The sequence below is a fragment of the Schistocerca cancellata genome, chromosome 3 (genome assembly GCF_023864275.1).
Source record: "Schistocerca cancellata isolate TAMUIC-IGC-003103 chromosome 3, iqSchCanc2.1, whole genome shotgun sequence".
Taxonomy (NCBI): Eukaryota; Metazoa; Arthropoda; class Insecta; order Orthoptera; family Acrididae; genus Schistocerca; species Schistocerca cancellata.
This window is the reverse complement of record NC_064628.1, coordinates 621,307,687-621,333,915: the sequence shown is the minus strand read 5'-3', so window position 1 is coordinate 621,333,915 and position 26,229 is coordinate 621,307,687. Positions and strand designations below refer to the sequence as shown.

Below are 26,229 nucleotides of genomic sequence, written 5' to 3'. Positions count from 1 at the left end.
CGGTGTCCAACTGGCCACCATGTGGAAGATTGGACATGTTTGCAGTACCTTGTAGTAATGATGATAGACGCCTTGCCCAATGACTCACCATGCTTTTTTTCATTGCAGGTCTTTGCAGACATTCTGTAAGCACCTGTGAGTATCTGTGACACTCTGGTTTTCTGCCAAAAGAAACTAATGACAGCTCTCAGCATGGAACACACCTCTGTTACAGATGCCATTTTGAAGACTATATATAGTGCCAATACCTATCAGAACTTCGTGAAATTACAGGGGGTTGAAAAGTGAATATTCCATGATGTCCCACAACAAATTCCATATTTTTTCAACTGAAATTGGCTGAGAAAAGAATGTGTTACATTACTTATTGAATGCACCTCATATGCTGCACTACTCAGGATGATCATTTCCCTAATAAGTGAGCAGTACAGTTAGATCTTTGTCTCTTCGCAAAGCACAGAGACTTTATGTCTCTGCTCTATTCATATTTGACTTGGAACGCTTAGCTGTTGCTAGTGACTTGCAGTGAGCCTTTTGTAAGAGATGCCGTACTACCTGTTTCAATGCACTGATGATATTTACAGTAGACAGTGTACGTGGCATACAAATGACGCTCACACCTCTGTTGAGCACTGAGATGGTTTCTTTGTCGCGATTCTTCTTTGACAAGTTGATGACTGAGTGTGGTATCCCATGAGGTATACCTGCACTTATTCTGTGCAAAGTACTCAAATTTATTTACTTGTATCATAGTTTTGATAATATCAGCTTTTTGATGGACTGTTGTGCTCATTTCAACCCACTCCCAGGTGAAAGGTAAGCAGGTTGTAGATAGAAAGAGATGGAAACTATACAAACTGTGAGCAGTAACATCTAGTATGTATTATGCATGCCATATTCTTTCGTTAACAACTGCTAGGTCAATTATCCATAAAATCTTGTTAACTCCAGCAGACCGTAAATGACGTTTGACCACAGCAAACTGTGGCACTACTTTAGTATATCTACAAATCTGTAAGAATGTAAAATTGCTCCACACTTATGACCATTTCATGCATAGCTTCTCTATGACGTATGTTACCTGTGATGTCCTCCAGGCAGAGGAAAATTATATGAAAACAAAGTTCTGCATGATGACATTCTTGGATAAATGCTTCACTGATTTCTTGCCAATTTAGATTTGTATGTAATTTCAAGATAATTAAAACACTGTGAAGAGCACTGATGCCACATTAAATATTGTGTTACCAGTTACTGCTGAACTCAGGCCTATAAACAAACAAATGATTATGTTTGATGAAATAGAAATCTTATCCCGTATATCTACGTATGAGGATTCTGTCACCAAAGAAGCTGTTAACATCAGAAAGTGCATTAACTACTTTAACCAGGACAGTTACTACACCCACAGTGATGCATGGAAATTAGTACTTTATGTTGAAGTGCTATAGAGAAATAAGCTACATTATCAATTCTCTAACAAAATCAGCGTCACTACCAATGCTCCTCCATTATAAACCTTGACATACTCTCGGATAGCATACAGAAGTTCTTTAAGTTCATGATGCCTCCATGACACCATTTATCCAACTAAATTAAGTACCATATGGTCTATGGATGATGATGACAGAAAGTACATACAAACCTCAAGTGGGAACAAATCCATAAAGCAGTTATCCACGAACATCACTGCAAAAAACTATGTTGTTGTGCCTTCTAAATGTTGTAGTAAGTTTTTACCTTGAGGTTTGTGTATTATGTGTATGTGTGTGATGCCTCTATTAGACATGAGAAAGATACATAATAAGGCAATGATTATCCAGAAATAAGGTGACACAGTGTTAGCAATCAGACTGAATGTATAATATGTTATACCGGACAGTAGCATGCAGTGAGGCAACAGTGAAAATATGTCAAAAATAAATAAATAAATAAAGTGAGTTAGTGCGACTACGAAAAACAATCGTCACACCGCTCGGAAGATTAACGTCTGGATTATGTCAATGGAATTCATCAATCAAGACTTCAGCTTCGATAAAACCGAATAGAAGTGAAGAAAGCCAACAGGAACACCGACCACGACATCATAGCATAGCTACATAAAGCAAGGTATATTGTTGTTGTTGTCATTTAAAATAATTAATAGTTAACATGTCTCTACCTGAGAGGGATGAGATCGTAGGAAATGTAAAAATTGAACCAGGGGATGGTGAACAATTAAACTTAACAGAGTGGCTAGCAGCCTTTGCAACTCAAATAAGCTCACAACTTAAACAATCGAGTGAACAAGTAAGTTCAAATTTTGATCTATTAAGTACTCATCTCAATGAGAAGTGTGAGGAAATTAAAACTACCCTCAGTAAGGACACTAGAGAACAGTTGATACATTTCAGAAAAGAATTTCAAGTTAAAGTTGAAAGTTTAAATGAAAACGTACAAGCTAACACAGACAGCATTGCTGTCATCTACAACAGAGTAGATACTGAAGTTGAAAGATTAGATCAGAGAATAGACAAAACATCAGAAAACCTTAAACATGAATACAACCTGTATACCACTAATGTAGATACAAAAGTAGAAAATATACACACTAAATATACACAATTGTAAATTGCATTGATGTCAAAACAAATGATTTACAATCAAAATACACTCCTGGAAATGAAAAAAAGAACACATTGACACCGGTGTGTCAGACCCACCATACTTGCTCCGGACACTGCGAGAGGGCTGTACAAGCAATGATCACACGCACGGCACAGCGGACACACCAGGAACCGCGGTGTTGGCCGTCGAATGGCGCTAGCTGCGCAGCATTTGTGCACCGCCGCCGTCAGTGTCAGCCAGGTTGCCGTGGCATACGGAGCTCCATCGCAGTCTTTAACACTGGTAGCATGCCGCGACAGCGTGGACGTGAACCGTATGTGCAGTTGACGGACTTTGAGCGAGGGCGTATAGTGGGCATGCGGGAGGCCGGGTGGACGTACCGCCGAATTGCTCAACACGTGGGGCGTGAGGTCTCCACAGTACATCGATGTTGTCGCCAGTGGTTGGCGGAAGGTGCACGTGCCCGTCGACCTGGGACCGGACCGCAGCAACGCACGGATGCACGCCAAGACCGTAGGATCCTACGCAGTGCCGTAGGGGACCGCACCGCCACTTCACAGCAAATTAGGGACACTGTTGCTCCTGGGGTATCGGCGAGGACCATTCGCAACCGTCTCCATGAAGCTGGGCTACGGTCCCGCACACCGTTAGGCCGTCTTCCGCTCACGCCCCAACATCGTGCAGCCCGCCTCCAGTGGTGTCGCGACAGGCGTGAATGGAAGGACGAATGGAGACGTGTCGTCTTCAGCGATGAGAGTCGCTTCTGCCTTGGTGCCAATGATGGCCGTATGCGTGTTTGGCGCCGTGCAGGTGAGCGCCACAATCAGGACTGCATACGACCGAGGCACACAGGGCCAACACCCGGCATCATGGTGTGGGGAGCGATCTCCTACACTGGCCGTACACCACTGGTGATCGTCAAGGGGACACTGAATAGTGCACGGTACATCCAAACCGTCATCGAACCCATCGTTCTACCATTCCTAGACCGGCAAGGGAACTTGCTGTTCCAACAGGACAATGCACGTCCGCATGTATCCCGTGCCACCCAACGTGCTCTAGAAGGTGTAAGTCAACTACCCTGGCCAGCAAGATCTCCGGATCTGTCCGCCATTGAGCATGTTTGGGACTAGATGAAGCGTCGTCTCACGCGGTCTGCACGTCCAGCACGAACGCTGGTCCAACTGAGGCGCCAGGTGGAAATGGCAAGGCAAGCCGTTCCACAGGACTACATCCAGCATCTCTACGATCGTCTCCATGGGAGAATAGCAGCCTGCATTGCTGCGAAAGGTGGATATACACTGTACTAGTGCCGACATTGTGCATTCTCTGTTGCCTGTGTCTATGTGCCTGTGGTTCTGTCAGTGTGATCATGTGATGTATCTGACCCCAGGAATGTGTCAATAAAGTTTCCCCTTCCTGGGACAATGAATTCACGGTGTTCTTATTTCAATTTCCAGGAGTGTACAATGTATGGGCACATCCAAGTGAAATGCTTTCCTGGTGAAAATCTGCACCCTATTGACTTTATTCACCAATGTAAGAATATGTTTGTTGTAGGAATGTCAGATAACATAAAAATTAAGTTAGTAAAACGGCTTCTAGAAGGGGAGGCCCTATCCTGGGCAAATGAGAATAATGATTTTTGGAATACTTTTGAAGAGTTTGAAGCTAAATTTATTTGCAAATTTTGGTCACAATCCATACAAGCCAGGTTAAAGTCAGAATTTCTAAATGGACCAGTTTATAGAGGGAAAGTAGGGCGAATGCAAAAATTTTGCAGAGATCAATTGAAAAAACTTGCTCACTTGAATAACTCTTTTGATATTTTGACACAAATTGATGTTTTAAAAAGAAGGTTACCAGAGAGACTGCAGTGGGAATTGGTCCATGGACCAGACGATTCAATGGAAGAGTTCCTGAAATTTGTAGATAGATTAGATAGGGCCTTGGAAAGAGAAAATAACCGAAGTTTTGGCTCTGGCAACAACCAGTATGGTGGGTGGAACAGGAATGTAAATAGAGATTGTTATGGGAGGAGAGACTTTGAAAATTCTGGAAATAATTCTCCAAATAGGGGAGATAGGAGATATGAAAATGATTTCAGAAACAATACACAGGAGGGAGGATGGAGGAGAGATAACAGGAATGATAGAAATAGGTATTGGGGAAGAGAACAAGATAGAAGGGGGTTTGTTGAAACTAGTGAATAAAACGACAACTACAAACGGACAGACCGAGGGAACCAGCCGGGAAACGGTGGACAGTCCCACTAGATGTCCGTAGTTTTGGGGCTAGACAATATTATGACAGGACAACACATAACCGGAACTGGAAAAGGAGAGGATACAATGTAAAGAGTAAGTACCATGAAAATACTGATGTTGTTAGAATGAATAAATTAGAATTTAATAAAAGGTTTTGGGATACTATGAGTAAAAGTGATACAGTTAATGAAAACAGTGTTCAAGCACAGGTAGTTAGTGAAAGTTCAGAAGTTGAAGGTATTGCAGAGTTCCATAGTTGGGCTGAAAAAGATACTGGTGTTAATAACAAGTCAGACACACCACAAATAGAATCTATTTTGGGGGGTTTATTTGATAAGAAGGGGGATGACGAAGTGTTTAATGGAGCCAAAGACTCAACTGCTGAGATTCAGATACATAGGGGGGAAACTGAAGATGGGGTTATTGTGGAGGAGGAGGAAGAAGTAATAGAGGGACATTTAAATAATGATCCTAAATCAAGTGATGTTATTGATGAGAGTGTGGAGGAAGAAATAAAAGTATTTGTAGAATTGAAAAGTGATTATGTGGTAAAGGTAAGTGATGTGACAAACATGGGTAATAATGAGGTTAATTTAAGTGAAATGCAGACTAGGGAATGTGTATCTGAGGACAAGCTATTGCCTATTAGGAACTATGAAACACTAATCTATGAGAATGGTAATAATAATAATATTAAAGAAAATATAAAGGGATGGAATGTAAATGTGTATTTTCAAGAAAAAGGGGAAAAGTTTTTAGAAGTTTTGTGGAACAACTATGGAAACTGTATAAACAAAGATGCCTTTTGGAAAGAATTAGCAAAGGTAAGTGCAACCTTGTATCCTACATGGTGGACAAGAATCCATAGTGGACTTTATAAAAAAGGGGGTGAAAACAGTAGTTTGTTAAGTGACAACAGAGTGTTAAAAGGAACAGATGAAAACAAAGGTTTATGTTTAAATGTCAATGCTTTGCAAACAGAGAGGGATGTGTCTAAGTGTAGGAAAGAGACATTAGACTTAGGAACTAAAGAAATTGAAAATGATCTATTGTTTGAAAATACTGAAATAGACAAAGATGTTGAGCTAGGTTGTCCATATGTAAAAGTAAACATTGACATTTGAAATAAAAGAAAGCCCACATCCTAATGCGTATAGACTTACCTTTCCCAGATCAAGAAGGTTTTTTGGATTAAGAAACATCACTGAATTGAAACCATATAAACATGATTAAGCACATTTCCCTGTTTGAATACAGTTACTTACCCATTTTCCATAAAGCATGTTATCAGCAAAGATTTTACTGGGTGTGTCAAATAGCAACTACCACTCATCCTACAGACCCTGGAAAAGTTCCAGATCTCTGAGAGAATGTTTTTATATTTTTATTGTCACTATTGAATATTAAATTTTGAGAGGTCATCTTTACTTGCAACGGGCAAGAAGGTGACAAACATTTATTACTTTCTTTTTGTATTGTTGAATATGGGACATACTTGCACCAAATAAAAGACAAGGTAAAAATTGTTGTGCAAGACCCATCATTTTGTGACTATTGTGTTCTTAGGCATAAGATTTGTGTGCAATTGTCTACAGCTAATCAGATGTTCACCAAGTTTGATGTTTGTGTTATGTTGTGACCAATTTAAGTGTGCAATTTTGGTATTCATATGTTCTTGTACTATCTTGACTGTGTCTCAATGGGAGACAATATTTAAAAAACTTTTCTTTTTTTTTCAAATGCATATTATATTCATACATGTGACTTCTCTAGTGTTTGTGTTTATATATCATGTCTATACTTATAATTATGTTCTTTGTTTTCATTTCTTTTATGTGGCTCAAAAAGAGCAGACAATTGCAATATTTTCCTATGGACATATGACCTGTCCATGTGTGTAATATATTTATGCTCCTTCTATTATCTTGATTAATCTGTCTCAATGAGAACTGACTTTGAAATAATTTACATATATTTTTTATATATCTTAAAATCGCATGTGATATATTTGTGTCTGTTTTTGACCATTTTCCATGTGACTCACTGGGAGCAAAGATTAACATTTTTTTTACTTTCATATATTACTAAATATTTTTATTATGCTGTCATACTGAGAGGCATAACACAAAGTGCATTTGAAACAACACAACTAAAATAATTGCAGGAAAAAGACATTTTGAAACGGTCATTGCATACATACACATTATGCATAGTAAAACAAAAAAATTAAGTAGTACTTTTCCAAATTTTAACCATTTGACACATTTGTCCTAGTCGGCTAATATCATTAACGTTCTGTAAATGCTATTACCCGAGGGGAGTATCGTAACGGAACATATTAAAGGCTTTACTTAACCGAAGTATGCGATACCCTCCAAATTCAACCAGTTTAACGAGTATTTATGATTATAGAAAAGTTATTGTGTATGTTAACAATGATTGCATAACATGTCTCCATAAACGGTCGACCCATTAAATTATACTGAATAACTGACCCACACAAAAGTTAATATCACTTGATCACTGATACAGCAAATGTCATCATGTAAAAACACTCGAGTTCATCTTAAATAATTAATATGAAGTACGAAAAATAGTGGACAACTTAGGTATTTTGGATCTCCTTAAATAAAAATCACCCAGTGAAACCTATTTGTTCACTAGGAGCGTTTTCACTCAGTATTCACGTAAGCAATCCTATTTTAGATGAAAACCAATGTCATTCTTAATAATTCATGTTATTTACTTATTTATGCAAATTAGAGAAGTCAATTGACAAACTTCTAAAAAATGGCCTTTTTGTAACAAAGAATTATTCTGTCAAGTCAACAAATCTGTCTGTTATTTTAATAACATGTTAAATTATGTCACTCGATGCAAATTAATAACTTTTCTGCACAAATTATGATAACAGATGTACATGTGACTTATAAACTATATCTCTTTTTAGTAGTTCTTTGACAATGTTATAAATACGAGCAGCAAGAAGGGTTGAGAGGCAGTCGGAATGTCACTTTGGTACAGTGTGTTTGTGTATTATTGTTTGAGGTGGATAAACAATGCAAAGAACATGTAACAGAAGTACTACTTTGTGTTGAGTCATGGTCTTGGGTGGACAGTGGAATTAAGATGGCCACCAGAGTAAGAAATATTTGAAGTTTACATATTTGTTGGTTTCGCTCGTTCTTTATCATCAAAAGCACATGAAAAACACGGGACCTCATGTTTTTAACCCTAGACAACCAGATGTAGAGCCAGCATCAGCATCGAGAGACAGCAGCGATCCAGCAAGTAGCAGCGATTACCACAACACAATGCATTTTAATGGCACCAACCTAACATCAAGTGCTAACAAGCTCCGTAAATGGGAGTGAAATAGTGCGATTATAGCAATTAGCAATATCTACAACCAGGCGACCATTACAAGCATACAATAAAGAATTCCAGTTGGCAACAATGCAACCTACATATAACATTACTGCTAATATAATACCTAGGATATAAAACTTACCTGGTTACCCAGGAACTGTAACACCTTATTTAATGATGTGCTGTAATGTACCCTGCCGCACAGTTCTATTCTTTAAGCAAAAATTTATCAAATTGATCAATTTTTTTTTGCTGTTCAGAATCAAATTATATTATAAAATCCATTAACTTCGAAGGAAAGCTTTTAATGTAATGACTTTCTTTTTTTGCAGACAGATTCTACAGTGCTGAAAATGAAATATTGTCAAAAGAGGGGACAGAATACAAAACTAGTTATCATATTTGGGACTGTTGCATTGGCTGCTTAAACTGCATATATAGATACACGTGGTACATTACCTAAATAAAATAATAAATTAAAAACACAAATTAGAATGAATGAAGAAACTATTCAATGTTTGTACATCTTTTAAAGATCAAGAGCTGCCATAAAATCAGTGACTAGTGGAAAATAACAATAATAAAAATTTATATTATTATTATAGTTCTTTACTTTCGTTGCACTACATAGTGTGCACGATCACTCTCCAATAAAGTAATGAAAACAAAACACGCAATGGATATTCTTTCTCTTTAAATTTTCAGACATACTGATAATGAATGACATGTCAAGCAAATGCATGACCTGTGTAAAATATTTGCAATTAGAAGATGGTAGCTAGTAGCCCACACATAAAAATTCACATTTCTCCACTCAAGTGTAAACACACCATTTCATTATTTTGTGTGTTAAATCACAAACAACACATTTATAACTGAAAAATTAACCCTACTGCATCCAGTGCTAGTGGTGCTAATGCACAACTTCTTCATATAGCTTTGGCAATTCAGCTTCAAGTCGTATTACACGAATGTGAGATTGGAGATTTCCTGGAGACTGCCCATCACTAAATGTTGAAAGATATGATATCAGCTCGTGGGAACCATCGCCATCCAGATCGGCAACCAACACTGAAAAGAGAAAGAATATGCCACCATCAGTAAACTCTAAGTGTTATATCTTTACTCTGCTACCAGTAACACACACACACCCCCTCCCCCATGACCACTACACTATGAGAGAATGAGAGAATGAGAGAGAGAGAGAGAGAGAGAGAGAGAGAGAGAGAGAGAGAGAGAGAGAGAACGCAAGTAATTGGCAACATTGCAACCCACATATAATGGAATGGGTGAATGGAGCAAAACGATGGGGGCGGAGTGAAAATAAGACAGACTGACAGCTGGGAGGGAGAGGCAACAAGGGTGGCATCAGTGAGTCCATCCTGACACCAGCAATGGAAGTCGTGTCTGGCATTTGATCAAGTGGGAGGTAGATTGAGAAAGGAGGGATATAGAACAGAGGAATAGGGAGACTGGGCTATCGTCTGCTGATTAATGAAATGAAGTGAAGTGAAAAAGCATAATGACTGGAGTGGAGGTCAGTGTGGGGCAAGGGGCAGCAAACATTGGGGGTCAGGAGGTTTCTGGCATCAAAGGATGTGTTGCAAGGACAATTCCCACCTATGTACACCAGAGAAGCTGGCAGACTGCACTATGAGCTGTTAATTAATGCAATTAAATGAGAAGATGTAAGGACAAGAGTGGAGGTGGATGTGGAACAGAAGATATCAATACTTGGGGTCAGGGGGATTTTGGGATCAAAGGATCAAGGTAGCAGGGTCATGGAGTAACCATTCAGGTTCAAAATGTTGTTTTCATCAGTATTTTCTGCCACTAGGTGACAGACTCTGCTGTTATGCAGAGTTTGGCAGTAGCCATTATTTAGGTGGACAGCTGACTGATGATGATGATCACAAAATGTCTGTGGAGAAGTTACAGCACAATTGGTAAGTGACATGACTGTTTTCACGGGAGGGTAGAATATGCCTCTGATGGGACTGGAATAATATATACTTGGTGGCTGCAAAGCATAGGTCTTGTACCAGGGTGTTCCCCAGGTATGTGAAATATGGGAATAGGTCTGGCATAAGGATGGACTATAGTTCAATTCATTTATATTGGCGGCTCGCGCATGCCCGCCCAGACGCGGGAGATTGCAGCGTTGCCAGTTGCATGCGTCAAGAGAAGCAGCGCCGTAGCAGTGTAGTTCGCAAACTTACGTTTAGGGGGGAGCGCGCAGTTTATGAAGTAAAGCCACCACGGCCGCATTAAACCTTTCGCTGCTACAGAGACGTGCTCCCGGAGGAGGTTCGAGTCCTCTCTCGGGCATGGGTGTGTGTGTTTGTCCTTAGCATAATTTAGCTTAAGTAGTGTGTAAGCTTAGGGACTGATGACCTTAGCAGTTAAGTCCCATAAGATTTCACACACACATTCAGAGACGTGCTCCCCGCATTCTGCGCCGTGCGCGATTTTGTAACCACTGCACTGCTCGCCTGTGCAGACACATAGTGTTCCGACTGCTTTGACACACTTATCATTCGATTTCACAAAAACTATTTGGTCCAAAAATTTGATTTTGACACATTTTCTTGACTGATAACTTCCCCCCATAAATGACTTAATTTTGTTTCGATTTTCAACGAAGTTATATTGCAGCATTAAATGTAGTAAACCGTTGCACGAAATTTTGAAGAGTTTGCAGAGGTAAAGTTCATAGCGTATACTTTCCGTATGTTCGATTGTAGTTACCACAATGTTGAGAATGAAATGTGGACAAGATACCTAAATTTCATATAAAATTTACTGTATAACAATATCTCATTTAATTTAAGTACCAGATTGGTGTCGTATGTAATATTGAGAAATATTACGTCTTTGGCGACTGTAATAAAAGTTTTATTTACACCGGGCGCGTTTGACTTTATTTTAAAGCACTTCAATCAATCAAAAGGAAGTACACAAAATACGTTAAACAAAACTGTGGACTTACAAAAACATTAGGACTTGAATATACTGTGCTCTGAGCTATGTCAAATATAATTTTTGTGTGTGGCACACACACAAAGAGCATTTATTTGCTAAAACACTGATCGGCTGACACAAACGTTGAATATTGTGTTACCTCAGCACAAAACTACGAAAGGTGACTTGGCAATGGAGACAAAATGCTGTCCACTGAAGATGCTTCAAAAGAGAAAAACGCGTCTGGTCTAAATAAGACGCTTATTACAGTTGCAGAAGAGGAATATATTTCAATACCATTGGTAAAATTGCAACTGTGGAACAAAAACAAGAAAGAGAACATGAGTATTATTGTGTATGTGCCTTGCCTTTCATTGTTGTCAATCGCTGCGATTGTCTTCTGCATCGCTGTAGTCAGTGTCGCAGTCCGAATCATCAGGTCTTAAGAGTGATGACGATGGGTTCAGGCAGATTGTCAATTACAATTTCCCTGTCCATGTCCTCCTCCTGTAGCCTTTGTGCATGCCGAAAACATTCAGCCCATGCTGAAGGAGTAATTCTGTCAAGTGTTTCGTGCAGAAGCCTTTCTGTATCGGCAAATTTAAATGTCACGTTTCGTTCTGCGACATACCCTTTCACTTGTGCCCAAATTAACTCTATCGGATTGTATTGGCAATGGTACGGTGGCAAACGCAAAACTGTGAGTCCATGTTCCTGTGCAATACAATCGATTTCATAAACTTTTGTGCGAGGTTTATGAAGCACTACAAGATTCAACATTTTAGCACGAGTTTGGTTGGCAGTATGTGGTATATTTTTACTTGCAAGCCATAACATGATATCGGCTTTTTTTGTACTTGTTGTGGGTGTCTTGTCAACAACAACAGAGTGATAACTCGCATTGTCCATTAGAATCACCGAGTTTGGAGGCAAGTAAGGGAGAAACTGATTCCTAAACCACAATTTAAATGTCTCCGAGTTCATTTCGGAATGATAATCCCCTGAATTTCTCTTTTTTGCTCGGAACACTAATTTGCTTTCTGGAATGAATCCAGAAGCAGAGCCAGCGTGAAGCACAATTATTCGTCCACCTTTACCAACTGGTACTTTAAACCCACCCGAACCATCACTCATTTTCCAACACACTTTCCTTGTGTGATTTTGGTTTACCCATGTTTCGTCCAAGAAAAAAATGTTCTTATTCCCGGATTTTCTTACTTCAATAATACGTCTTAAAAACTGGGCCCTTGAAGCATCGATATCACTACGTTCCATTAAAAACTTTCTTCCGTCATTTGTATGTACATATTTGAATCCAATGTTTTTAAGTATTCTATTCATTGAAGTCATGCTACCTTTAAAATTTATGGTTTCACGCATTTCCACAGTGATTTTTTTACAGTAGGAAATTCGCCTGTGTTGTACATGTTGAGCACTTCTCGTCTTAGAACATCTTTGTCGAAATTATCTAAATTAGTTACAGTCCTCTCACGAGTGCGATATTTCCCTGGCGATCTGAAAAGTGGGCTTCCACAGGTCTCCGTAGATAACTTTCCTTCATTGGCAATCCGCTGAACGGTTCTCAAGCTAACGCCTGTCGCTTCTGCAGTGCGTTCCTGAGATCTGGCGACATCCGTGATAGGTCCACCGTTTTCTGCTTCGCGCTTGAAAAAAGCGTGTATCCGGTAAATTATGTCCCTCGCCTGTTTATGGAGAGTTTGTCGCTTACCACCATAATCAGCCATGACAACTTGCAACAAATGCGATAAAAATTCACCAAAGAATAACTACAATCACATTTAACACTCGCACTCGCCAAGACATTCCCAGCAGACCGTTCAGAAAACTACTGAACACTCATTGGCTGTCAGCGGATGCGTGACGTCAGGTGCGTAGAACGAGCCTTAAATCGACCGCAGTCGTTCATGGTTCCAACTATACAGAGTGTTCATTTTAATTGGAGACATTGAAATATCCGCAAATCTACACATTGGATCAAACAAATTTATAAATAAATTTCTTTTGTCTCAGAGGGGAAATCCAATGATACCAAATCCGACGAATTTGTGGTCAAATTTGTTATAATTGGATGTCCCCTTCCGGGAGGAACTAATTTTCATTAGGATTTCTTTTAGCTCTGTGTTTCGTTTTCAAGAGATTTCAATGTCCCCAGTTAAAATGAACACCCTTTATAACATAAACAGTGTTTATAAATTGGGAAATATTACACTTGGGAAATATTCTATCTTTAGCAACTGTAACAAAACTTTCTTTATACCAGAGTCATTTCGCTGTTTTCTAAAACGTTCTGATTAAAACGAAGTTGGCGAAGTACACAAAACTGAATTTTGGACGCAATAAAACATAAAACTAAAATATATTGCCAGTGAGGCGCAGTGCGCAAACATTTTATGTTTGTCACAACGGACAGCAAATACTTGCCAAAACATAGATCAGTCGACGAAAACATTGAATATGATGTTGCCAAAGCAGCGAAGCAAAGAATTCCGTCAGACAATCAAATACCTCGACAACGTACGAGCCGAAATTCTGCTCTAAATAATACTTTTAATACTGCCGCAAAAGAATATATCTCAATATGAATAGTAAAACAGCGACTGCGGAAGAGACGATATACAAACAAAACGGATAACATGAATATTGCATGTGTGCCTTTTCATTGTTTTTAATTGCTGTGAAAAGAAATATTGGAGGAGAAAATTAGAAAAACTGAAAACTTATTATGTTTATAATGGAGAGAAAAAGCACAGGAAATTTCAAAACATTACATTCAAACGAATAAAATTCATTAAATAAGACATTTCGCTATTGTTTTTAAATGAATAAAATATTAAGTAAGCAACAACGCTTGAACTCAGAATCTTCCGATTAGCGGCCCAACACCTTAACCATTACGCTAACGCAGCTCCTCGTGTCAGAGATCTCCTGGAGCACTCTAAACGTATGCAAAATACCGACAAACACTGTTGGGGTGACTATGAATTACTCACGTTGCGTCGAAGTACAATAGGAAATAAACAATTACCGCTGTTCTTTATTGCGAAAAAGCGGTTCGTGAGACTGATACAAACACCTTTCCTTGCTACCGCCTGAATTAGGAGGCTTATTGTTTGTTTGGTTTAATTAATTAATAGAATATGAAGCAATTGGTGTAAAGAATGCTTTTTCCAAACTTTCTATAAAAGGAAGTCTGCTATCAAGACATTGCTTTTGTTCAATTACTTCATTTATGACTGAACGTTTCTAAAACTGAAGACACTCGTCGGTGCTCTGCACTGCAGTCGAGATCTGGCAACGTCGTTCTCTGTTCATTGGCTGACTGTCATTTGTGACGTCAGATGCGCAGAACGAACCTAAACTCGGCCGCCAAGATATATGACGCGCACTATAGGATATTTCATAGATTGAGTGGGTGGCAGAATATCATCTTGCGAGAGGCTGCACAGGTTTTGGGAAGGATAATCCTCATTTCAGGGCACAATGGAAGGTAGAGGATATGGGTGAGTAGTTCCAGTCTTGTGGTGATATTAAGTAATTAGATAGGCGGTCCTTTCCAGTTGGTATGGGGTGGGGTGGGGGGTGGGGGGAGGCAGGTGAGAGGGGAACAAAGGTGTGCTTGGAGAACTAAGGGCATCTGTGGGTATGTCATGGGGTATGTGTTTGTGGACTAGGTTTGGAGGACAGCACTTGTCTGTGAAGACCTTCGTAAGACCATCAGCAAAATGGGCAAGAGATCGTTCATTACTAAACGTGTGCTGTCCACAGGTGTCTATTACATGTAACAGATTTTTTAGTGTACAAAGGGTAGTAACTATTTAAGTGGAGGGCCTCTCAATGGTTAGTGAGCTTTATATGCACATTCTTATGGAGTCACAGGAGAGGTGGAGATCAATGTTCAAGTATGTGTTACGCTGAGGAAAAGAGGATCAGATAAAATGGATAGGAAGCTTGGCTGAAGGTTAAGGGACTAAACAGAAAGGTCATCTGTCCCTTTGTCAGAGGCATCTCTTTTGGAGTTAGTCACATCACCCAGAAATTTGACTGAATTATGAAGTATATAGCAGTGGTAAAATGAGGCTCTGAAATCAGTATTGATGCCACAAATGAGAAATCATTTAATGAAAAATAAATTAAATGTGTTGGGCCAAAAGGTAGGTTAGGAAAAGTAGGTAAGAAAAGATTGTGTCTTGGCTCTGGGTCCATTTCCTGAAAATAACTTCAATGAATCTGAACCAGAAAAAGGGGTATGGGAGCTTAGGTAGCTATGAAGATTTTCTCTGGATGATCAATTAACTGGATGGGATATGATGGTGCCACAATTGTACTGTGAGCTACTTTGAATATCTTTCTATCATAGGAGAAGGCATTGTGAATAAAGATATAGATGGTCTGGTGTATAATGAATGAGGTAGTGGGTTTGGAGTTTGTAAGATGTTAGGAAAGCAAGGGCACAAAGGAATAAGAGGAACGGCTTGTTATTGCAGAGGAAGGTTCTTCAACACTGACAAGCATATAGGTAAGTAGTAATACGGTGGGAACAGTGGGAGGTGATGATGGAAGCTCCATAGCCCATGCCATCTGGTTCTCTGAATTATGTACATGGGAATTATTACTGTGACACATCCTTCGAACCAGCAGTCGTCATAACTTCAATATTTGCTAGCCCCTCTCTACGCCCACCTCTGTCCCTGCCCTTATGCATCCCACTTCGTTACATTAATGTACACCACGCTGACCTCTTGCAGTCTTCCTTCTGCTCTTTTCTCCCTCTCTCCATTCCCAACCTGCTTCTCCACTTCACTGCGTGTCACTCATGAATATTTTAACTGAAACTGGTCCCACATGCCTACTCCATGCTCTTGCTGTTTCTTCTTCCTAGGTATCAGGCTTTCTTTCCTTCCCACCTCCACACTTCCCCCTCCTCCTCCCATTTCCTCTCACCCACTCCATCAGACCCACCTCCTGGCCCAGGTCAGGCTGCAGCTTCAAGACAGTGTAGTATATGGACAATGAAGCCATTGGTGTGTATGTGTATATGTTGTTGTTTAGGTCTGAGAAAGAATATTTTCCAAAAGTATAGCAACAACATCAAACATTTTTAGCCTATGAAGCTATCAATTGCCCAATGTCCTAACTACTTGGTGAGCGATTATCTTCACTTTTTTCCACCAAGTGGGGTAGCACAGTGGTTAGCACACTGGATTTTTATTTGGGAGGATGACGGTTCAAATCCCTGTCCAATCACTCACATTTAGGTCATCCATGATTTCCCTGAATCGTCTTTTTTGAAAGTGCACAGCTGATTTCATTTCCCATCCTTTTGTAATCTGAGCTCGCGCTTTGTTTCTAATGACCTCACTGTCAATGGGATGTTAAGCTCTAATTTTTCTTTTCACTTCTTCCATTATTTATATTCAAGTTGGGATTTTCCAGTACCATATTAATTTAATTAAAAATATTGGTTAACTGTATGGTGTACAGTCATTAATATTTGCACTGGAATAGCTGATATGATAGAGGGGGCAAAATAGTCATCTTGGTGAATGGAATACTTAGCATGTCACACAATCCAAATGTAGTACCAGCCACTGGCATCATAGTGGAGAGCAGAATGGGCAAGACACAAATCAGCGTGCATTTTATCATGGACAGATAGTGAATGCTCAACATATGGGACACTTCATCTTCTGAGGCTGTGTATGCACTGGTGTTTTCACATGCCACAACATCAACAAAGTAATATGATGGTAACTCAATTATTATTTGCAATTTAGTTATATTTTTGTTTATTTTGGTAGTACCGTCATTTTATGTTGATGACACATGCTTCGTCTATTTGTTGTTATATCTTTGCAATTTTCAAGCTGCTAGGTTAGTTTTGTTATCATTGTTGTGCTGTTGATTATGGCTGCTCTGCTGTCTATTTGCACCAAAGATGAGCAACATTCAATGATCTGTTTTTTTTTTTTTTTTTTTTTGTGGTCAGAAGGCGTATCAGGAGCTGAAATTCATCGAATACTTTCGGTACAGTACAGGAACAGTATTTTGCCACAACAGAGTGTCTACGAATGGATTGAAAAATTCCGAAATGGTCGCACAGGTGTTATGCACGATGAAGGAGCCACACGACCATTTACTGCCACAAATGAAGAAACCATTGAGTGTTCACATGAAATGATTCTCGTAGACAGACAATTAACTATTGACGAAATGGCACATCATCTGCAAATTAGTCACAGTTCTGCCTACAAAATTATCCACAACAGACTTAGGTTTCATAAAGTTTGTGCAAGATGGGTCCCAAAACAACTCACACAGTTGCATAAACAAACGCACTTGGACATTTGCAAAAAACATTTGGATCGCTATGGTAATGAAGAGCACAACTTCATAGACAGGATCATTACTGGTGATGAAACATGGATCCATCATTACGAGCCACAGAGTAAACGGCAGAGTATGGAATGGAAACATCCAAATTTGCTGTGCAAGAAAAAGTTCAAGACCCAACTGTCTGCAGGAAAACTGATGCTTATAGTTTTTTGGGACACACAAGGTCCAGTACTGGAACATTATGGGGAAAGGGGCACAACAATGAACAGTGTACGTTACAGTGAGATGCTTACTGCCAGGCTCAAGCCTGCAATTTGAAGCAAACACCGAGGATTGCTGTCAAAAGGTGTTGTGTTGATGCACGACAATGCCCGTTTGCATACTGCTGCCCACACTGCTGAAACACTCCAATAACTCAAATTTGAAGTACTGGATCATCCTCCATATAGTCCTGATCTTCCCCCTTCTGACTATCACTTGTTTGGTGCACTTAGACTGGCATTAAAGGGCTGTCGATTTGCCTTGGATGAAGCAGTGAAAGAAGTAGTGCATTCCTGGCTAGCAGCTTAACTGAGAACCTTCTTTTATGAAGGCATCAGGAAGCTTGTACAACGATGGACCAAGTACATTAAAATGCAAAGAGACTATGTTGAAAAATGATGTTCTTTTAAGTTTCCTATTTGATTACAATAAAATTTTATAACTACTATGCAGATAATAATTGACTTACCCTCATACAATTATTAGATTATTACAATTAAGGGAAAGCCATCTCTGCCAAAGTAAATTACCATGGTCAACACGTTATGACAACAGGCACCACTGACAGTCACTGCTTGTAACAAAGAACAGAGGGACAACAGTTCGGCAAATCACTTACCATTTCAATGTTGGATAACAAAACAGTATTAGAAATGCTTACTCATTATGAAGATACAGAAGCTGTTATTCCTCATAGTCAAGTGTAGTCTAGACTCATGAGTAGTGGTGCACATGCTGATGGCAGGGTACAAGTATATAGAAAACCACACAACATGGTGCCTACGGAACACCAAAGTGGCGCCTAATTGTATTGGGTTACTGTACTCCCATGGAAAGCATTTCAACTTTAGCTGACCAATACCTCCAACCCATTATTTGGAGCCTAATTTCTTGCATCAAGGACATGAACCACTTCCTTTAATTCCTCTCCACCATCCCTACTACCACCTGGATCCTTGGGTGTATGAGTGCTGTGAAAAATTAAATAAGGAACACACTACAGCCAAAAAGAAAAATAAGTGCTTAACAGAAAATATAGTGACAATCAACTTCAAATACCAAGAACTTGTGACAAAATATAAAGAGTTGGAAAAAAATTGATAGAACCTATCACAAACACTGCCTAACCAAAAACAGCATAGTTGTTAATGGTCATTCTTTTCGGAAAACACGGCATGTGCCAAATAAAATGTATAAGGAAGCATAGCTTTAAGTATAGCTCCAGTGATAATCATTAAGTCAGCTTCTGGTACAAGACTCTGCGATGAAACCACCAGCACAGGAGATATAAAGTGCAACAACAAAGCACCTGGTAAAGTTTCAAATAAGAAAATTCTGATGGCAAGAAAATGCTCCTACTTTATGCCAACAATAATGGAAAATACCTATCTGTATCCATCCATGAAAATGTCTGGACAAAGCATTTAGTATTTACAAAAGCTAAACCTGGTGCCACATTAAATGTTGGTGATGCAGCCTTGAGTCCAAAGACTGGTTTGACACAGCTCTCCTTGCTACACTATCCTGTGTGAGCCGCTTCATTTCCGAATAACTACTGCAACCAACATCCTTCTGAATCTGTTTGTTGTATTCATCTCTTAGTCTCCATCTGTGACTGTAACCCCCCTGAACTCCCCCCCCCCCTCCCCCACTTCCCTCCAGTACTAAACTAGTGACCCCCTTGATGTCACAGAGTGTGTCCTATCAACCGAATCCTTCTTTTGGTCAAGTTGTGCCACAGATTTCTTGTCTCTCCAATTCCAGTCTGTTCATTACCTCCTAATCAGTTACATGATCTACCTGTCTAAAATTCAGTATTGTTCTGTAGCACCACATTTCAAAAGCTTCTATTCTCTTCTTGTCTAAACTGTTTATCATCCCATGTTTCACTTCTACACATGGCTGCACTCCAGACGATTAGCTTCAGAAATCACTTCCATATACTTAAGTCTATATTCGATTCTCTTCTTCAAAAATACTTTGCTTGCCATTGCTAGTCTACATTTTATATGCTATCTACTTTGTTCATCATCAGTTATTTTGCTGCCCAAACAGCAAATTCAACTAATACTTTAAGTGTCTCAATTCCTAATCTAATTTCCCTGGCATCATCCAGCTCAATTTGACTACATTCCATTAGCCTTGTTTTGCTCTTGTTGATTTTCATCTTATATCCTCCTTTCAAGACTCTGTCCATTCTGTTCAGCTGTTCTTCCAAGTCCTTTACTGTCTCTGACAAAATTACAATTTTTATTTCTTCTCTCTCAACTTTAATTCCTATTTCAAACTTTTCTTTGATTTCCTTTACTGCTTGTTCAATGTACAGCTTGAATAACATTGAGAATAGGCTACATCCCTGTCTCACTCCCTTACCAACCCCTGCTTCCCTTTCGTGCCCCTTGACTCTTATAGCTGCCATCTGATTTCTGTACAAATTGTAAATAGCCTTTCGCTCCCTGTATTTTACCCCTGCCACCTTCAGAATTTGAAAGACAGTATTCCAGTCAAGATTGTCAAAAGCTTTCTCTAAGACTACAAATGCTATAAATGTAGGTTTGCCTTTCCTTAACCTATCTTCTAAGACAAATCATAGGGTTATTATTGCCTTGCATGTTCCTACATTTCTCTGGAATCCAAACCTATCTTCCATGAGGTCAGCTTCTACCAGTTTTTCCATTATTAAACCCATAGTTCTGTAATATTCACATCTGTCAGCATCTGCTTTCTTTGGAATTGAAATTATTACATTCTTCTTAAAGTCTGAGGTTATTTCACTTGTCTTGTACATTTTGTACATCAGATGGATGAGTTCTGTCATGGCTGTCTGTCTGGCCCTCCCAAAGCTGTCAGTAGCTCTGACAGAATATCATCTACTACCGGGGCCTTGTTTCATCTTAGGTCTTTCAGAACTCTGTTAAATTCTTCTCACAGTATCATATCTCCCACCCCCTCTTCATCTACAACCACTTCCCTTCATATAATATTGTCTTCAAGCCCATCTCCCTTGTATAGACACACTGCATACTCTTTCCACCTTTCAGATTTCCATTCTTTCCTTAGGACTGCTTTTCCATCTGAGCTCTTGGTATTCTTACAGCTGCTTCTCTTTTCCCCCAAAGGCATCTTTAATTTTCCTGTAGGTGGTATGTATCTATCCCCTGGTGAAATACGAGGGCTGTTCAAAAAGTAAGGTGACTTTTCAAATTGCACAGTCAACGTACATTTGGTTATCAATCTTTATTTTTTTGTATTATAAGCCCTCAGTCACAAATATTAAGTCAAAATTGACCAGGCTTCGACGCTACTATGAGCATCGTCTTCAGAATTAGACTAACTGTTCTAAAACATATTAAGTATATAATACATTAATAAAATTAAAGTTTGTACTGACTGGAAAAAGATGCAGTACTTACAAGTCACATATTAAAAAAGATCTAAGCTGGGAAGGCGACGTCATGAACAGTTGTAAGTAAGATGGTGAGCCACTAAGAGCTGCTCGTACTTTAGTGAACAACCCTGCATACTTACTTTGTTTTTGACAGATAGAAATGTTAGAATTTTTTAGTGTGCTCGGAGATCTTTGATTATAAAAAAAAAAAAAAAAATGGGGTAAAGAATTAAAAATGGAATACAGTGCTCTAAAACACTTGAAATGTTGACAGTGGCATACAGTGAGTCTGCTATAAATAAAAAAAAAATAATTACAAGTGGTATGAGCTCTACCAAGTTTGCCGAGAAGATGCCAATGACAAACCTCGCTCTGGACACCGCAGCACATCAACAACAGATGAGAACATCAAAGCTGTGAAGAAAATCGTTCTGGAAAATAATTGAATTACCGTAAGAGAAGTTGCTGAGGATGTTGGCTTATCGGTTGGCTCATGTCATGCAATTTTTTCAGATGTTTTGGGCATGAGACGTGTGTCAGCGAAGTCTGTTCCAAAACTTCTCAATTTTGAGCAGAACAACCATTGCATGACCTTGAATGTCGTCAATGATGATCCTGATTTGTTCAAAAGGGTCACACCTAGTGACGAAACATGGGTTTACGGTTATGATGTTGAAACCAAAGCCCAATCATCCCAATGGAAGCATCCCGGAGAGCCAAGACCGAAAAATGCACACCAAGTTCGATCAAATGTCAAAGTTTTGCTCACTGTTTTTTTCAATTACTGTGGCATAGTGCATCATGAATTTTTGCCTCAAGGTCGTATGGTCATTAAGGAGTATTACCTTGAAGTAATGTGCTGTTTGAGAGAAGCAATACGAAAAAAACATCTGGAATTGTGGAAAAATGCATGTCTCATTCATCATTGCTTGCGAGAGATTTTTTGGCCGAAAACAACATGACAATCATGCCGCAGACACCATATTCATTGGATTTGGCCCCTGCAACTTTTTCCTGTTCCCAAAACTAAAGAGACCTATGAAAGGATGAAGATTTTCAACAATTGAGGAAATAAAAATTGCATCACCGGAAGTACTTAAGGCTGTAGCAAAAAGTGCTTATGAGAAGTACTTCGAGGATTGGAAGGAGCGTTGGTAGAAGTGTATTGTATGTGAGTGGGATTACTTTCAAGAGGACAACACGAATACTGATGAATAAATAAATATTTTTTCATAAAACATAAAGTCACCTTACTTTTTGAACACACCTTGTATGCTTCTAAACTCTTACATTTGTCATCTAGCCAATCGTACTTAGTCATTTTGCAGTTTCAGTCAATCTGTTTTTCTGAATGTTTGTATTCCCTTTTGGTCGCTTCATTTGCTGCATTTTTTAACTTTCTGCTTTCATCAATTAAATTCAACATCTCTTGTTTTAGCCCAGGTTTTGTATTAGGCCTTCTCTTTTTACCTATTTGATACTCTGATGCCTTGACTATTTCATCTTTTAAAGCTACCCATTCATCTTCTTCCCCTGTCTAGTCAACTATCCTCTGGTTCTTTCAACTTATCCAGGTCTCATCTCTTTAATCTGCTACCTTTTTCCAATTCCTTCAGTATTAATCTACAGTTCATAACCAATAAATTGAGGTCAGAGTCCATATCTGCTCCTGGAAATGGCTTTCAATTTAAGATCTGGTTCCTAAGTCTCTGTCTTACCATTCTATAATCAATCTGAAATCTTCTGGTATCTCCATGTCTGTTTCACATATACAACCTCCTTTATGAGTCTTAAACCAAGTTTTAGTGATGATTAAATTATGCTCTTTGCAAAATTCTACCAGGCAGATTCCTTTTTCAATCCTATCCCCGAGTCCATATTCACTAATTATCTTTCCTTCTCTTCCCTTTCCTACTACCGAATTCCAGTCCCCCGTCACAAATAAATTTTCGACTTCTTTAACTATATCAATAATTTCTTTCATCTCATCATACATTTCTTCAATCTCTTCATCATCTGCAGAGCTAGTTGGCATATAAACTTGTACTTCTGTGGAAGGATGGGCTTCATGCTATGATAATGCATCCACTATTCCGTTTGTAATATCTTACCCACATTCTTATTTTCTTTGTCATTATTAAACTCATTCCTGCATTACCCCTATTTGATGTTAGATTTATAACCCTGCACTCACTTGACCAAAAGGGCTGTTCTTCCTGCCACTGAGCTTCACTAATTCCCACTATACCTAACTTCTATCTAGCCATTTTCCATTGTAAATTTTCTAACCTACCAGCCTGATTAAAGGTTCTAATTTTCCACACTCTGATCTGTAGACTGCTGGTTATGTTTCTTCTGATGTCGACATCATCCTGAGTAGACCCTGCCTGGAGATCCATAAGGGTGACCATTTTACCTCTGGAATATTTTACTCAAGAGGATGCCATCATCATTTAACCACACAGTAAGGCTGCATGCACTTGGGAAAAATTATGGCTGTAATTTCCACCTGCTTTCAGTTGTTCACAGTGCCAGCATAGCAAGGCTGTTTTGGTTGATGTTACAAGGCCAGATCAGTCAATCATCCAGACTATTGCTCCTGCAACTACTGAAAAGGCTGCTGCTGCTTTTCAGGAATCACTTGTCTCAACAGATACCCCTTGATTGTGGTTGCACCTATGGTATGGCTATCTGTATCACTGAGGCATGCAAGCTAACTCACTGACAGCAACATCCATGTTTCAAGGGGGGGGGGGGGGGATGTTGTAATAGAAAATATTATTGCAGAAACAAGCCAGTTAAAAAGAAAATGTTGCAATTATATACAGTGGCATTGATATCTATCGAATAGAAAGTGAGACCGAACTGCAAGGTTTTATAAATGTGCAATATGAATGTTGCCATTATAAATGTGCCAGTGTGACATGATTTTTCATAATGTTTGTATAGCAATAAAGAAATACAGTATTACAATTCAGAGCTAAAAAATCTTCATGGTAATTTAAATGTGATCACTCACTACATACACCTAAAATGAACCAAGACTGACCAAAACCATTATCTATGATCAGAAACTGCATGAATATTTGACTTACAATGAGAGTTTGAAGTGTTGTGAAAAAAATAGAAATTTCACGTGAAATTTTTTACTGTATGATTTGTCACAGTTTTTATTAAGGTTAAACTAGACAACAATGCCCCAAATTACTTTGTTTAATTCTTGGTAATCAATCACCTACAGAAAAGACTACTTAAAATTAGTTTACAGAACTTCACTGTGGTCATGCTTTTGTCAGCATTTAATTGCTTTTCCAGTTGATAAAATTGCTATGCGTGAATTTTCTGTTTGAGATAAGAAAACAGAAAGAAGTCACTGAGCAATAAATCAGATATGCATGGGCAATGAGACATTGAGTCAATGTTTTCTTCATCAAATAATCAATTATTTGATATTGTGTGTGACAGCTGGCTTTTTTCATGATAAAGAATGAGCCAGGATTTTTGGTTGCTTGTCCTGATTTCATGGATGACTTGTGGCAAACAAATTGCTGGTACTATTTAGTCATAACAAGTCCAGTTTAACCAAAGAAACAAGCAATAGCTTTCTTGTAAGTTCTTTGCAAATGAATAACTTTTTGTTATTTTTGATTCATCTTGGAACACAAAACTTTTGATTGTTGCTTAGTTTTGTCTCAAAATAAGCATCTGATGTTAAAATCTAATGTGCAGCAACTTAAGATATGCCTAACAATGCTTCTATCTCAAGATAAGTTACATGTCAGCCCTCATCAATAATGATGTGTATAGCATCAATGTCTTCTGGCACAACATCTGCTTTTGGTCAACCTTCACAAATTCACTGCTGACAGAAGTATGACCAGGATGAAATACTGCAAACTAATTGTATAGAGTTGGACCATCATGACAATCACAATAAATCAATCAACCAACACAAACTTTCACCTGAAATTTCCATTTTTTCGCAACACTATTTCTTTAAATATTCACTGTCAATGAAGTACTTGGCACGTTTTTGAGTTCCCACTGTTTAAATAATAGCAAATATTACAACACTAATGTCAAGTCTCAAATATACCATTTAATGATTGTCTGTATAACTTAAAAGGTGAGGCTTGTAATTCTGACAGCCTATGGTCTTGTTACATGAAGTTACCAGACAATGAACTGTATTTTACATTATAGAGACTATCTTAGTACAAGATAAAGTTATAGCAGAGGATGCTTATCAGACATTTCATTCTATACTGTATAGCAAATGCCTCTTTAGTATACCTGAAAATCTGTACCTACATTAATACTTTAAAAAATTATCCATGTTTATAAAGGACATCTACATTAATTTATACTCTGTAGATTGTAGATAAGGTTAGTGCATAAAAGGACTATTTTGCTTACATGATTCCTCTTGTAGCTTATGATCTGGCTGACAGCTATCACTTTGGTTGTTGCAAAGCTGCAGTATTTCACTCTGACTGGTGTTGACAATGTGTGTACTTGTTTTATTAAATGTAATCAGTACAACTCGTTCATGCAACCAATGTTCACTTATATTGTCAGCATAATGATTCTTTGATGTAACAGGAACATTTCTTCTGAGACGACTTCTGGAGAATGGGTTGCCAGTCAGTTCTCTGTTTTGATGATTCCACAACCAGAATTTAAGAACAAAGCCTTCTATTGACTGCCTCTTGAAGTCAAGTGCAGTAGGGATCATAGCATACATATTCTTGCCAGTGTAATTGTACAGTATACTACTTTGACCTTTGGAAACTATTTTTATTTCTGTCTGACATGTACCAGGGCATTTCCCACTGTTTAGCACTGTCAAGTGATGGTCACCTATATCATGTATTTCCAAATGAGTATTCCGTGGAGGTCTCCGAAGGCCATGCTGTTTCAAATTTTGAATTCTGTATGTGCTCTGATCTATGTGCCATGTGCGATTAGTAATTTCGGTATATAGTTGATTCACTGCTATAATCTGCACAGAATCTGTCAGAA

At 38.7% G+C, this 26,229-nt stretch overlaps 1 protein-coding gene across 3 annotated transcripts in view; it reads right to left on the bottom strand.

The window, feature by feature from the left end:
• Positions 1–8,532: 8,532 nt before the first annotated feature.
• LOC126175528 (uncharacterized) overlaps positions 8,533–26,229 on the bottom strand; it is a 111,277-nt gene continuing 93,580 nt past the window's right edge. For all 3 annotated transcript variants that reach the window (XM_049922355.1, XM_049922356.1, XM_049922357.1), the window contains 2 exons: positions 25,624–26,220; positions 8,533–9,314 (listed from right to left, as the gene is read on the bottom strand). In XM_049922355.1, coding sequence (XP_049778312.1) covers positions 9,157–9,314; positions 25,624–26,220 — 755 coding nt within the window. In that variant the 3' untranslated portion in view covers positions 8,533–9,156. The remainder of the gene's footprint in view (positions 9,315–25,623; positions 26,221–26,229) is intronic.